The sequence below is a fragment of the Pinus tabuliformis genome, chromosome 7 (assembly GCF_031772625.1).
Source record: "Pinus tabuliformis cultivar Carrire ecotype Pingquan chromosome 7, CPIR1, whole genome shotgun sequence".
Lineage (NCBI taxonomy): Eukaryota > Viridiplantae > Streptophyta > Pinopsida > Pinales > Pinaceae > Pinus > Pinus tabuliformis.
Window position 1 is genome coordinate 148009001 of NC_142293.1, and position 15586 is coordinate 148024586.

Consider the following 15586-nt stretch of genomic DNA (forward strand, 5'->3'; position numbering starts at 1 on the left):
ACATATTTTTGTGAATATATCTGTTAGTTTCCTTGTGATGTTATATTGTGCATGGCAAATGATTGAAGGACTATGAAATTCAGCAAAACAATTTCTAGACATAATTGTTTAAAATACACTTTTGAATGCATAAATAGATTCAACACCTTGCAAAATCCTCTAAACTCTCAATTTTGGCAAATTAAACAACTTAAACTTCTGATTTTTAAAAATCTATACAAAATTTTGAGTAAAATTAACCACGGAAAATGCAAAAAAGAGATGGTCATTGCATCTATTAGTTAGACTACCTTAAAATATGACATAATTAATTTACTTTGATTCATTTTTAAAAGACATATTAAATGTGGAGTATGTTATTCTAGATGTTCCGACATACAAATTATAAATTTCAAAAACAATACACCAAAAAACTTAAGTTTAATATATCAATTATTATTTACATGATCATAGAAATTACAAATTTTTCAATTTAACAATTTTATAGGCATTTTTTTGCATCTTTTGAAATAATTGCTAATAAATATTTATATTTAAATTATGAATATTTTTTGTCTTTTTTTGATAGATATGTAAGCTAGTACTATAACAACCACTAGTCCATACACAACACTAAGAACCTCTAAAACAAACAATATATAAAATTATTGATTCATTAATGAACAAAAAAATATATGCCACTCATCCAATAATATACTAGGTTAAATCAGACCAATGACCTACACTGCCCAGCCCCTTACCTAGCCCATTAATGAGCTGATAGCTACAGATAACTTTTTAGCCCTTACAGATAACTTTTTAGCCCTCCCATGCTCCTTTGAATTGAATTCTTTTTGGTCGACGTAATGATGCTCCTCTGTTAGATCTGCTGCTACTATTCAACGCCTGCTTCAAAGGTGTAGGTGCTGTTAAGTAAACGCACGCGACCTGGAAAATATTGGTACCACTAGAGTCATGTCATGCAACTAACAATGTATAGTTGGATACATTTAATGCTCTTGATGTAAACCTTGCATCTTAACCTAAACAGTTGTCATAGACATTTGGTTGTAGTTTTTTGGAATATTTTTATATCTAGTTCTAAATGTTATGTTATTTCGTCACCTTTATGTAGTCACTCGTCACTCATATGCAAATACTGTAAAATTATACAAAATTTTGATGCTATGAAAGTAAGTTTCATTAAGAACTCTGGGATTCAGAATTTTGATGTTTAGAATTGATTTGTAAATAATCCCACTTATCGTAAAATTTAAAAAAGATATCCGATTGTGAAATTTAAGAATATTTCGGAATTAGAGTCAAACAGAGAGTCTCGAAGTCTCAATTTTTTTTTGTTATATATGTGCACCAGAAGAACTTGTATTCCCATACTTTTGTTGGCCTGCAATATGGAGAAGAGCAGGATTCTGATAGTTGGCGCAACAGGCTACATTGGTCGTCATATTGCCAAAGCCAGCCTTGATCTCGGCCATCCCACCTTCCTTCTCGTCAGAGACTTGGCCAGTACTGTTGCTTCTAAGCCTGAGAAAGTCCAGCTGCTGGAATCCTTGGAGGCCTCAGGTGCTAATATCCTTCATGTAAGTAAATCCCCCCACATAGTAGATGCCCAATCAAATTATTATTTACATGTGTTGGAGGGCGCACTAATTTTTTTGAAGATGAATACTGGGTACTCGATGTGGTGGTGCAGGGATCGCTAGAGGACTTTTGGAGTGTGGTAGAGGCCATAAAGAAAGTGGATGTGGTTATCTCCACAATAGGTGGAGGTGCATCACAGACGCAACTAAGTGATAGCTGTATGGATTCTTATTCGCTTCAGCATAACATTATCAACGCTATTAAACAAGTTGGAATTGGAACAATCAAGGTATGGAAGAATTTCGATTGCAGTTTCTTTCAATTGGACGGTTCAGCTTATTCCGATAATCACAGATTCACAGCTTATTCTGATAATTACAGATTTTTCTAATCCAAGAGTCCAACTAGCTGTATTTTTGATGATAAAGAGATTTCTGCCAGCAGAGTTCGGAAATGACGTTGATAGAGTGAATGCAGTGGAGCCTGCAAAGAGTTCGTATTTTGCAGTAAAAGCTGAACTTCGTCGTGCAATCGAAGGCCAAGGCATTCCTTATACATACATTTGCTGCAACTGCTTTGCTGGCCTTTTTGTCTCAAATCTTGGCAACGTGGACTTCGAGTTCCTCCTACAGATAAAGTTGAAATACTTGGCAACGGGAATGCCAAAGGTGTGTACATAAAAACATGGCTACTTGTAGTCTTATGTTCAAATTTTGATGACGGATAGACAGTATTACATATCATACTGTATTATAAAATAAATTTTCTTACATAATGATTTCTGAATTATACTTAGCTGTGTTTCTGAATTATACGTAGCTGTGTTTATACTTAGAGAGTAACATAGAGAGCCCTGAACAGGACCCTGCATTTCAGGCCTCCTCCCAATACTTTATCCTTCAACGATCTTGTAGCCTTGTGGGAAAAAAAGATTTGGCAAAACTCTTCACAAAAGTTTCATAGAGGAAGATCAACTCCTCATAAAGATTGCAGGTTAGAATTTCCAACTCACAAGTGACTTTTTATTCCCATTTTTATCACATGATCGATCATACAGGTCAATATTTTTATTTAAATTTGTATAACTGGCCGAATTTTTTAAATTGGAGATGGAGGTGTGGAAGTGAGTGAGCTGTATCCCGACATGAAATACACCACTATAGAAGAATAGCTTGACCAGTATGTTTGATATAGGTACTGTAATAGCAAAAGCCTCGGGCCGTAAAGTTTCCTGCCTTGTTTTGTTTTGAATATGATGTGGAAATAGGGAGAAGATATAGGGACAAGATAATTTTACAAAATTAGCATACGTGTATAAACATGAAAACCTAAAGTATATGATAAATTTTGAATTATTTTTTTTGGTTTTCTTTTCCTCATTTCAAAGTAATTTTTGAGTTGATTATTAATCTTTTTTTTTAAATTGCAATTAATTTTATATATCAAATATACTTTCAAGTGGTAAACTTGTAGTCTTTTATTCATCAAAATATTCATTAATGTGATGTTTTTTATATCAAACTTGTATTTATAAGTATATAAAGTTCCAAAAAGACATATCAAGGATAGTTAATAATGCTTTACCATTGGAATCTCTTAGTTTGATTGATTGTGAGGCTTCTAGAAATTTCATAGTTTATCTATTTATTACTATTTGACTCTTTGGTACCTTTCATATGTATAAATTTGTGGTTGGTCACATTTGCATAAAATCTAGATTCATGAGTAAATATGAATACAATCTAGAGCTTAATTTTGGATTTGTATATGATTTGGAACCTTGTTCTCCTACATCGCTGGCTTGAAATTTGGTGGATATTAACCCATCTCCACAAAATATGGAACATCCCCATGTTGTTCATTTTTTACTTTGGTGCTACCCAACTGTTAGTTCAAACGATTGTTACAAGTTTGAAAATATCTTGAAACAAAAACAATTAGATAATTTATGCTTAACTTTTTGGCATTGTTAATTTTTTATTTTTTATTTTTTTCTAAGTTAGGCTAATTCTATTACTGAAAAAATATTGTACACTGAGGCCTAAGCCTTTGCCTATCCATGCCTGAGTAAAGGCAAAAAAAACAACAGAGACAAAGTCTGGACTGCCTATAATGGGAAACTAGTCCGAATCAAAAAACGATTTCAAAATTTAACTTGCTGCCCACGCAGGGGAAACCAACAATTGCACACAGTTTTTTATCAGTTGTTCAAGGTGAAACATAAACCAACCAAGGAACCTAAAACCATCAGTTTTTCCGGAACCCCCATTAAAGAAACTAGAAAGAAAAATTCCAAAAACCTGAGAAAAGCAGACACGTGGCAGGCTGTGTGGCAAACACGTGGCGGGTTGTGTGGCAAACACTTGGCAAGCAATGTGGCTGACTAGGAGCGAGGCAGAGACGATGGGTTTTCCTCCATGATGAAGCACCTATAATCCTCCATGTCGACACCTGCTTGTTCCGAGGCCTTTGTGTTGCCTGCTTGCTGCGCCGGATGTTCCTCCTCGATGAAACTGCGATAAGGGTCCGTAGCTTCTTCTTCATGCTGGTCCTGGTCCTCCTCCTTCCCCGTTTGTCCTGTCTCCTGCCCTGTTTGCCTCTTCCCTGCTTCGTGGGTGCTCATCTGAGCCATGTCTAGTTCTTCTCTAGTGTGGCCACCACCTTCAGTGGTTTGCTCTTCAATTGCTCTAGTGCAACCACCACCTTCAGTGACCTGTCCCTCAATTGCTTGCTCCATCTTGTGAAAGAAAATGGAGATAATGGCGGTGATGATGGGCCTGTTCATGGATGAACGAAAGGTGAATTGGGCAAACTGGAGATGCGGCTGTGGATGGTATGGAGTGCCTCTAGGAGGTGAAGCAGAAATGGAAGGAATGCTGCTGGGAGGCGAGGCAGGGGGCATCGAATGGAGGCGGTAGGATTGAGAGCGGCCTCTTCCACTACAGGTGTTTGGGTAGCACCCAGTAGTCTGTTGGGACAGAGAGGAAGTGGAATCAGAAACTGGAGAATGATGGGAACGAGTCAGGCTTCCTCTGCTTCCGCCCCTGCGACTGCGCATACGATGACGCGTTCTCGACATGGTGCTTCCAGAAGTTTGATAATTTCTTCTGAGATTAGGCTCAGAGTGATGCAGAGGCTCAGTAGAATATATGGGTTGCTCAGAGGAGAGACTAGCTACAGAGGCCGAGTGGAATACAAAATGGCAAGTCAGGCTTTGCGTGAAGTGAATTCTCGTGCCTAAATCAATGCAGCAGAGGAGGTGGCAACATCTCCCCGTGGTAGTGCGAGAGCTGGGTGCTGCAGCAGCTTGAGGGCAGAGGCATTGTAGTGATAGAGGATGATGGATAGGTGCAGTGGTAAGATTATCACTGGAATTCATATTTGCGTAGAGCCAAAGTGGGTGGTTGCTTATAGGTTGGAAACAGTGCCCCTGTAAATGCCATTTATGGCTATTGTTAATGCCAATTTTAGACCAGTGTGCCAGACTACGGAAGGCCATGTGGGCTAGCCACATACCGTTCCATTCGACCGCCACTTCATTGTCCTTGTTGAGCACCCGCATTCAAGAGGCATTGTTAAATTATTAAAAATTAGGAAAAACATTAATTAAACCATCCAATTTAGCGTAATTCCTTATATGTAGCTTTATTTTGTATAAGACATGAAAATTGATGAAAACCGGTGGTAAAGGACTTTTTTTTTATGAAAAGATAGTGTAGAAAATATGGTAAATGTATTAATTTTTTTTCTTTAAATAAAGAGATAGTAGCTTTATATTATAAATAAAATCTGGCTTCGAGACTAGAATCTTTTACAAAATTTAGCTTGTTCTCATGTTGTATTGTTTATACATGTTCATAAAATTTATTTTATATATCTATGAAAACTTTTAACTACTATCTTATACAAATATCGTCCATATACCTTGTAATAAATTCTTAACAATAGTGTAAATTTATAAAACATCAACAAAAGAAAAAGCAAAATCCAAATTATCTCGGAGCTTAAGCTCTAACTTCAAATCCATTTTTATCTATTTAGCAGCATCAACCTTATCCTTTATTTCTCAATCAATAAAATTTTTTCCTTCTTCCTTGACATCTCCTCACGGATGTGCGGGTCATCCTAATGGCCCTTTTCCCTTATAGAAGTCTGCTTCCTTCTTTCTCAACCTATTATCCAAAACAACTAGTTCATGCCCCATGAAAACCTACATTCTCTCAAATTTCCGTTGGCGAATTCATAATTTTTGTCTAAAAATGCCATATGTACCCTCTTTTCCCTATCTTCCATGCCATTCCTTTGCCTCATGACATCTAACATGTTCTCCACAGACTAACAATCTTTCCATCAAATTTTTCATTGTCTCCTACACATGCTCAAGGGATTTCATGTGACTTTCGGCCATTGTATCTCTCTGTTGTAGTGAGACAATTCAGATAATACCTATTATCAATTTCGATTATCAATTATCACGGGGAAGCATTTAAGTTAGGCCACAAGAATTCCAGGTCCACTGGTCTCTTACATATTAAGTAAACGCACGCGCCTGGAAAATACTGGTACCACTAAAGTCATATCATGCAATGAATTAATGAGCTGATAGCTACAAATAACTTTTTAGCCCTCCCATGATCCTTTCAATTGAATTCTTTTTGGTCGAGGTATTGATGCTCCTTTATGTTAGAACTGCTGCTACTATTCAAAGTCTGCTCCTACCATTCAAAGTTGTAGGTGTCGTTAAAATCGAAAATTAAACAACTCCTTTGGAATTTTTAGTTGTTGGCACCGTTAAAAGCGAAAATTAAAGAACTCCTTTGGAATTTAAAGTCGTGGAAAACAATTCTCCATTATTTGGATTATCAATTATCGCGGGGAAGCATTTAACTCAGGCCGCAAGAATTCCAGGTCCACTGATCTCTTACATATTAAGTAAACGCACGTGACCTAGAAAATATTAGTACCACTAAAGTCATATCATGCAACGAATTAATGAGCTAATAACTACAGATAACTTTTTAGCCCTGCCATGATCCTTTGAATCGAGTTTTTTTGGTTGACATAATGATGCTGTTGGCTCTTTGTTAATGGTGGTGTAGAAGGTCGATGCTCCCCGTGTGTTTCATGGCATGTGCTTAAATCGATTGATGTATCTGTTTACTAACACCTCTGGGTTTTGGTGTAATGGAAATCGTGACTCCAACAAGTGGTATCAGAGCTAGAGGTCTCGAGTTCGAAACACAATGGGCTCATGTTGGGGGGAGATTGTTGGCTCCCCGTTAATGGCAGTGTAGAAGGTCAACGCTCCGGTGTAGAATGTCAACGCTTCTCGTGTGTTTCATGGCATGTGCTTAATGTTGGAGGTACTACACACTTACATGTGGACACTTAGTTAGAGCATCGGACTACATGCAAGATTCCTTCTGCATGATTTACTCCTTGATTTGCTCATTCTTTAACTCCACAACTGGTTAGTTCTTCTGCATGATTTACTCCCTGATTTACTCCTTCTTTAAGTCTGCAACTGGCTAGTTCTTCTGCATGATTTACACCCTGATTTGCTCCTCCTTTCACTCCGCAATTGGCTAGTTCTCTCCGGAACTTGTTGTAGGTGTTGAGTCCTCTCATTGATCACCACTATGGTGCATTACCTTGGGATCTTCACCCAGTAATGCTATATCATGAGCATTGTAACCTATTTTCTAATGAATCATTCTTTTGTTCTTCCGATTTTCTTTGTGTTTTTGCTTTGCAAAGCTGTGTGTTCAACCTTTACTAGCTAGATTCATCTATGTAGATTTTCTAACACATTTACATGGTATCAGAGTCCACAGGTTGCTAGATAAAAGGCGCACCAGTAATTTATTTTGTAGGTATTACAGCTTGGAGATCGAAGATCGTCAGAAAAATGGAGTTTCCCAAAGCATCGATCCTAACACCGTACAACTATCACAAACGGAAGGACCAAATGGCTCGATACCTTCGTCAAAAAGGGTTGTACAGGATTACCATGGTTGCAGAAGTGGAACCCACTTTAGCCATAGAGAAATCCAAGTACCTCAACCACATGGATGAGGCCCATGGATCCATATGCATGTGCATCTCCCCAGAGTTGCAGTTTCATCTATCTGCCTGCAATACTCCCAATGAGATTTGGAAAAAGGTTGAAGAACTCTATAGGAAACAGGATGAGATGAAAGGACATTTGATCGAAGTGGAGCTGCTGTTATTGGATCCACGGAACTATGACAGAATTCAAGACTTTTTTGCCAAATATAATGATCTATTGCTACAACTCAAGGGTTCTGGTTGACAAATCCAAGGAGGAGAGTCGCCAAGTTCTCTCTATTATGTCAAAGCTCGGATCAGAATACTTCATCTTTGTGTCTACATTTCATTTAGTAAGGCTCGCAACAGGTAAATCCTACACTATGCCTTCTCTCAAAGAGTTCATGGAGTCCCTTACTTTTGAGCAAGATAAACTCATTGGCATGGGGAAAATCAAACCTCCAAAAGCGCATGCACTTGCTGTGCACGATGGCAGCTACAATAAAAATCACAGATCTGATTCAAATCAGAAAAATCAACAACAAAAAGACAAGGGAAAAGCGCATTCCCATCCAAAGAAGGAAGGGTACACTAAGCCCTTCAATGACTCCTCGGGCTCGAGAAATGAGAAAGGGAAGAAAGGAAACAAATGCACCTACTGTCAAAGAGGATTCCATCCAGAATCCTCTTGCATGAAGAATCAAATTAACCAAATGGCAGAAATCCTTCAGAATCACAACCTTGGGGACCACATCCCTCAGGGTGCCAAGAAGAAAAATGAGGATCTGCCACACGGGAAAGGTTACAATTTTCATTCTTTAGTTGCAATTAATTCTTCCCCTGATGCATGGATTATAGATTCTGGTGCATCACATCATATGGTTGTTACAAAGGAAGTCTATTCCTCTTTGGATGCATGCAAAGAACCTCCCATCCTCATGGGAGATGACTCACCTATTGAGGTCACCGGAAAAGATAGAGTGGAACTTTTACACGGAAGCTTTGAAGATGTGCTTCATGTTCCAAAAATTTCAGTAAACCTGCTTTCAGTTTATTAGATCACTCATTCCGACATTGGAAAGAGAGTGGAATTCACTCCAGATGCAGTGAACATATATGACCTACATAGCAGCTCCAAAATTGCAACCGGTGAGGTAAACAATGGAGCCAGACTGTATACATTTTCTGAATTTATTGAATCTGAATCCTCCTTATTGCTTACACATGCTGATGATAGTAGTAGGCTTTGGCACAAGAGATTTGGTCACTTAAATTACAGGTATATGTAGCAGCTAAGCAAGAATGAGATGGTAGAAGGCTTGCCAAATATCAGTTTCTCCAAAGGATTTTGTGAAGGGTGTGTCCTTGGCAAACATCTTAGAGAAAAGTTTGAAACCAGCAAGACTCACAGAGCATCCTCTCCTCTAGATCTGATCCATAGTGATCTCATGGGGCCTTTTCCTCATCCTTCCATCAACAAAGCAAGGTATGTGCTTACATTTATTGATGATTTCTCACGGTATACTTGGGTGTATCTTCTCAGGGCCAAATCTGAAGTTTTTGCACACTTTGAAGATTTCAAAGCACTAGTTGAGACACAGTCAGAGAGAAAGATCAAAGCCCTCTGTATAGATAATGGGGGGGAATATGTTAACACAACACTTTAGAACCTTTGCCTTGAGTCCGGTATACAGTTGCAGTACACAGTTCAATACACTTCGCAGCAGAATGGAGTTGCTGAGAGAAAGAACCAATCTCTCAAAGAGATGGCTTCCTGCATGTTGCATGCTAAGTCACTCCCTCATAAGCTATGGGCCGAAGCACTTAATTTTACTAACTACATCCAGAATAGATCTCCTCAAGGATCAGACCCCTTTTGAGGCTTGGAGCGGCACTAAACCGGAGGTCACCTACTTCCGTGTTTTCGACTCCCGAGCATGGGCCAGGATCCCCTCTAAAAAGAGGAAAGCTCTTGATCCACAGAGCACTGAGTGCATCTTTTTTGGATACCCTGATGGTGTGAAGGGATACCGACTCCTGATTTCCTCTACGGACAAGCTCATCATTGAGCGAAGTGTCAAATTTGAGGAAAGTCTCTTGCATGCACCTCAATCGCCGCATGTAGACACCTTTTATCTACCTCATGTCCGAGATGATGACTCAGTACACTCAGATGCAGATACAGAGCATGCAGATGCCGAGGTAGAGCATGCAGATGCAGAGACAGAGTCTTCAGATACAAATCTAGTGCATGCATATGATGATCCACATCCAAGCACAGATCGGGCTTCTTGCAGTGAATCAACTTCCCCTGTCATAAATCAGAGAACAAGGAGCTTACGTGAGATATATGCACAAGACCACCCAGCTGCTAGAAATGGTCTTGTGGGGGATAATTCTGATCTGCAGAGGACTAGCTCAGAGTTTATTGAGCCTCCTCTTGCCCTCACTGCCACTGAACCATCGCCATCCTAGCATTTTCATTTGGTTCAGTCTACTGATCTGCAGTTTTATGTTGAGGCTGCTGGGCATCCATCTTGGGAGTCCGCCATGGAGGAGGAGTATAACTCCCTCCTCAAGAACCAGACCTGGGATCTGGTCCCCCTTCCTTCAGGAAGGAAATTTGTTCGATGCAAATGGGTCTACAGGACCAAGAGTGTTGCAGATGGGCAAATCACTAGACAAAAAGCTAGGCTAGTAGCCAAAGGCTTCCAGTAAGTGCATGGCATAGATTATGATGAGACCTTTGCTCCAGTAGCAAAGATGGATTCCACACGCCTTGCACTTGCCATTGCCGCTGCCAGGGGGTGGGAAGTACATCAGATGGATGTGAAGAATGCCTTTCTTCATGGAGACCTATCTAAGGAGATCTACATGGAGTAGCCACATGGTTTCATTTAGGATTCATCTTTGGTGTGTAAACTGAAGAAATATCTCTACGGCCTTAAGTAGGCCCCGAGAGCTTGGTATGCGAAGATGGATTGTTTTCTCTTATCACAAAACTTTGAAATATGTAAGTCTGATCTGAATGTTTACATGCTCAGGACACATGATTCTCTTCTTATCTTAGATTTGTATGTGGATGATCTCCTGATCACCAGTAGCTTAGCTTTAGCCATTGCTGTAGTCAAGAAGGCCTTGCATGATAGGTTCTTCATGATGGACATGGGTCCATTACACTTCTTTCTTAGTCTTGAGATCAGCCAGGATGCCACAGACATCAAACTCTCTCAGGCTAAGTATGCACGAGATCTCCTCAAGATATTTCACATGACTAATTGCAAGCCAACATCGACTCCTTTTCTGTCTGGAGTCCGCCTTGAGGATGGAGGTGACACTCCATTAGTTGACAATATTCTCTACCGACAGCTAGTGGGGAGCTTATTGTACCTCACCCACTCCAAACCAGATCTCTCATATGTAGTAGGGGCAGTTTCCAGATACATGCAGGAGCCGCATGAGCTACTAGAATGTTGCCAAATGCATCCTCTGATATGTGCAGGGCACTATCACCTTCAGGATTCACTATGTAGCAGGCACTGCATTGAATCTCCTTGGCTTCACTGATTCTAATTGGGTGGGCGGCAAAAGTCCACCTTAATATATTCACTCAGTCTAGGGTCTGGCCCTATCTATTTGTCGAGCAAGAAGCAGGCTGCTATTGCTCTCTCTTTAGCCGAGGCCGAGTACAAAAGAGTAGTCAACATCACCATTTAGGCTCTGTGGCTACAACACTTCCTGAATTGGGTGTCCAGTTCCACCAGCCCATTGTCATCTGGTGTGACAACTAGAGCACTCTAAAATTTTGCAGGGATCCAGTACAATGGCAACGGACGAAGCACATAGAGATCCATATGCACTACATCAGAGACTTAGTACATGATTGGGTCATTGATTTGCAGTTCTGTCCTTCAGCAGAATAGACTGCAGACATCTTCACCAAGACATTCATTGAGCAGAAGTTTCGCTCTCTGCGTGATCGTCTTGGAGTGAAGGACACAGTTGCTTAGCAATTGCCTTTTCTTCCTGTTTTCTTTTGATTACATTTTATTTTGGGGGGGGTTTTCCCACGAGGTTTTCCCTCTTTCCTCAATTTTAGTACAAGTTGCACTGTATTTTGGGTTACCTTTGGCCTTAGTTGCCAGGGCCCATTTTCTATTTTTCCCCATAGTGGTGTTCAGGGGGGGGGGGTGTTGGAGGTACTACAGACCTACATGCGGACACTTAGTTAGAGCATAGTACTACATGCAAGATTCTTTCTGCATGATTTCCTCCCTGATTTGCTCCTTCTTTAACTCCGCAACTAGTTAGTTCTTCTGCATGATTTACTCCCTGATTTGCTCCTTCTTTAACTCCGCAACTGGCTAGTTCTTCTGCATGATTTACTCCCTGATTTGCTCCTCCTTTCACTCTGCAACTGGTAGTTCTCTCCGGAACTTGTTGTAAGTGTTGACTCCTCTCATTGATCACCACTATGGTGCATTACCTTGGGGTCTTCACTCAGTAATGCTATATCATGAGCATTGTAACCTATTTTCTAATGAATCATTCTTTTGTTCTTTCGATTTTCTTTTAGTGTTTTTGTTCTGCAAAACTGTGTATTCAACCTTTACTAGCTAGATTTATCTGTGCAGGTTTTCTAACACATTTACACTTAAATCTAGCGATGTGTCCGTTTCCTAACACCTACGGATTTTGGTGTAACTGCAATCGTGACTCCACATACTTCTCTATATTAGAACTACTGCTACTATTCAAAGTCTACTCCTACTATTCAAAGCGGTAGGTGCCCTTAAAAGCCAAAATTAAACAACTCCTTTGGAATTTTCAGTTGTAGGTGGGTTAAAAGCGAAAATTAAAGAACTCCTTTGGAATTTAAGGTCGTGGAAAACAATTCTCCATGAGTTTTTATTAACTCAGGCCGCAAGAATTCCAGGTCCACTGAATCTCTTACATATTAAGTAAACGCACGTGACCTGGAAAATATTGGTGCCACTAAAGTCATATCATGCAAGGAATTAATGAGCTGATTGGCTACAGATAACTTTTTAACCCTCGCATGATCCTTTGAATTGAATTCTTTTTGGTCGACGTAATGATGCTCCTCTCTGTTAGAACTGCTAGAACTGCTGCTACTATTCAAAGTTGTAGGTGCCGTTAAAAGCGAAAATTAAACAACTCCTTTGGAATTTTTAGTTGTAAGTGCCGTTAAAAGAGAAAATTAAAGAACTCCGTTGGAATTTAAAGTCGTGGAAAACAATTCTCCCTGAGTTTTTATTAACTCAGTCCGCAAGAATTCCAGGTCCACTGATCTCTTACATATTAAGTAAACGCACGCGGCCTGGAAAATATTGGTACCACTAAAGTCATATCATGCAACGAACTTGGTCTTCCATTGGAACTTCCGTGGTGGAATTGAAGAGAGAAAATTGGAACGATACAGGGAAAATTAGCATGGCCGCAAATCGAGAATTTAGAATTTAACTCTGGGATTTAGAATTTAAAATTTTGATGTTTAGAATTGATTTGTAAATAATCTCAATTATTGTAAAATTTAAAAAAAGATATCCGATTGTGAAATTTACTAATTTTGGGAATTAGAGTCAAACAGAGAGTCTCGAAGTTTCAATTTTTTTGTTATATATGTGCACCAGAAGAACTTGTATTCCCATACTTTTGTTGGCCTGCAATATGGAGAAGAGCAGGATTCTGATAGTTGGCGCAACAGGCTACATTGGTCGTCATATTGCCAAAGCCAGCCTTGATCTCGGCCATCCCACCTTTCTTCTCGTCAGAGACTCGGCCAGTACTGTTGCTTCTAAGCCTGAGAAAGTCCAGCTGCTGGAATCCTTGGAAGCCTCAGGTGCTAATATCCTTCATGTAAGTAAATCCCCCCACATAGTAGATGCCCAATCAAATTATTATTTACATGTGTTGGAGGGCGTACTAATTTATTTGAAGATGAATAATGGGTACTCGATGTGGTGGTGCAGGGATCGCTAGAGGACTTTTGGAGTGTGGTAGAGGCCATAAAGAAAGTGGATGTGGTTATCTCCACAATAGGTGGAGGTGCATCACAGACGCAACTAAGTGATAGCTGTATGGATTCTTATTCGCTTCAGCATAACATTATCAACGCTATTAAACAAGTTGGAACAATCAAGGTATGGAAGAATTTCGATTGCAGTTTCTTTCAATTGGACGGTTCAGCTTATTCTGATAATCACAGATTCACAACTTATTCTGATAATTACAGATTTTTCTAATCCAAGAGTCCAACTAGCTGTATTTTTGATAGTACAGAGATTTCTGCCAGCCGAGTTCGGGAATGACGTTGATAGAGTGAATGCAGTGGAGCCTGCAAAGAGTTCGTATTTTGCAGTAAAAGCTGAACTTCGTCGTGCAATCGAAGGGCAAGGCATTCCTTATACATACATTTGCTGCAACTGCTTTGCTGGCCTTTTTGTCTCAAATCTTGGGCAACGTGGACTTCGAGTTCCTCCTACAGATAAAGTTGAAATACTTGGCAACGGGAATGCCAAAGGTGTGTATATAAAAATATGGGTATCTGTAGCTTTATGTTTAAATTTTAATGACGGATACACAATATTACACATTGGACTGTAAAATAAATTTTCTTACATAAAAAATTGATTTCTAAATTATAAGCAGCTGTGTTTATGACTGAGGAGGACGTTGGAATTTTCACCATCAAAGCCGTGGATGATGAGAGAACTGTCAACAAGACCCTGCATTTCAGGCCTCCTCCCAATACTCTATCCTTCAACGACCTTGTAGCCTTGTGGGAAAAAAAGATTGGCAAAACTCTTCGCAAAATTTTCATAGAGGAAGACCAACTCCTCAAACAAATTGCAGGTTAGAATATCCAACTTACAACTCAATTTTATTCCCATTTTTATTTTTATTTACATTTGTCATTCATGGTGGGCGTTGTTGTAACTTGAGACAGAAGCGCCGTTCCCTGCGGCTCTTTTACTGTCATTACGATACTCCTTTTTCGTGAAGGGAGAGCAAACCAACTTCAGAATTGGAGACGAAGGTGTGGAAGTGAGTGAGCTGTACCTCGATATGAAATACACCACTATGGAAGAATACCTTGACAAGTATGTTTGACTTGGGTACTGTAATAGCAAAAGCCTCGGGGCCTTGTTTTGTTTTGAATATGATGTGGAAATAGAGAGAAGATATAGGGACAAGATAGTACGAGGGAGAGCGAAGAAGTCTAAATTTTATAAAATTAGCATACGCCTATAAACATGAAAACATAAAGTTTGACATATATATGATAAATTTGGAATTATTTTTTTGGTTTTCTTTTCTTCATTTCAAATTAATTTTTGAGTTGATTATTATGGAGTTTATTATTACGATTTGATTATTAATGATTTTTCTTTAATTGCAATTAATTTTATATATCAACTAGAATTTTAAGTGGCAAACTTGTAGTTTTTTATTCATCAAAATATTCATTAATGTCATGTTTTTCATACAAAACTTGTATTTATAAGTATACAAAGTTCTAAAAAAAAGACATATCAACTACTAGGAATCACTTAATTAATAATGATTTACAATTGAATCTCTTGGTTTGATTGATTGTGAGGTTTTTAGAAATTTTATAGTTTATTTATTTATTACCATGTGACTCTTTGTTACCTTCAATATGTAAAATTTGTGGTTTGTCACATTGGCTTAAAATCTTGATTCACTAGTGAATATGAATATGATCTAGAGCTTAATTTTGGATTTGTATAAATTTGTGGTTTGTTACATTTGCATAAAATCTAGATTCATGAGTAAATATGAATATGATCTGGAGCTTAATTTTGGATTTGTATATGATTTGGAACCTTATTCTTCTACATTGCTTCATAATTTTGTTTATGTTTGACATATAAATTTAATTTAATTGTGCTAACCCCAATCTTCATTTTTT

The 15586-nt window shown here is 38.8% G+C and overlaps 1 protein-coding gene across 2 annotated transcripts; it reads left to right on the forward strand.

The window, feature by feature from the left end:
- The first annotated feature begins 1359 nt into the window (after positions 1 to 1359).
- LOC149246281 (phenylcoumaran benzylic ether reductase IRL1-like) lies at positions 1360 to 14920 on the forward strand. Of its 2 annotated transcripts, none has more exons than XM_089455656.1 (5): positions 1360 to 1580; positions 1694 to 1870; positions 13933 to 14173; positions 14302 to 14505; positions 14600 to 14920. In XM_089455656.1, the coding sequence occupies exons 1-5, from the start codon at positions 1392 to 1394 to the stop codon at positions 14761 to 14763; spliced, it is 975 nt and encodes a 324-aa protein (XP_089311782.1). In that variant the 5' UTR covers positions 1360 to 1391; the 3' UTR covers positions 14764 to 14920. The 2 variants fall into 2 exon arrangements, with proteins under 2 accessions (XP_089311782.1, XP_089311783.1); XM_089455657.1 differs by lacking the exons at positions 1360 to 1580; positions 1694 to 1870 and adding exons at positions 12910 to 13509; positions 13623 to 13793.
- Positions 14921 to 15586: the final 666 nt, after the last annotated feature.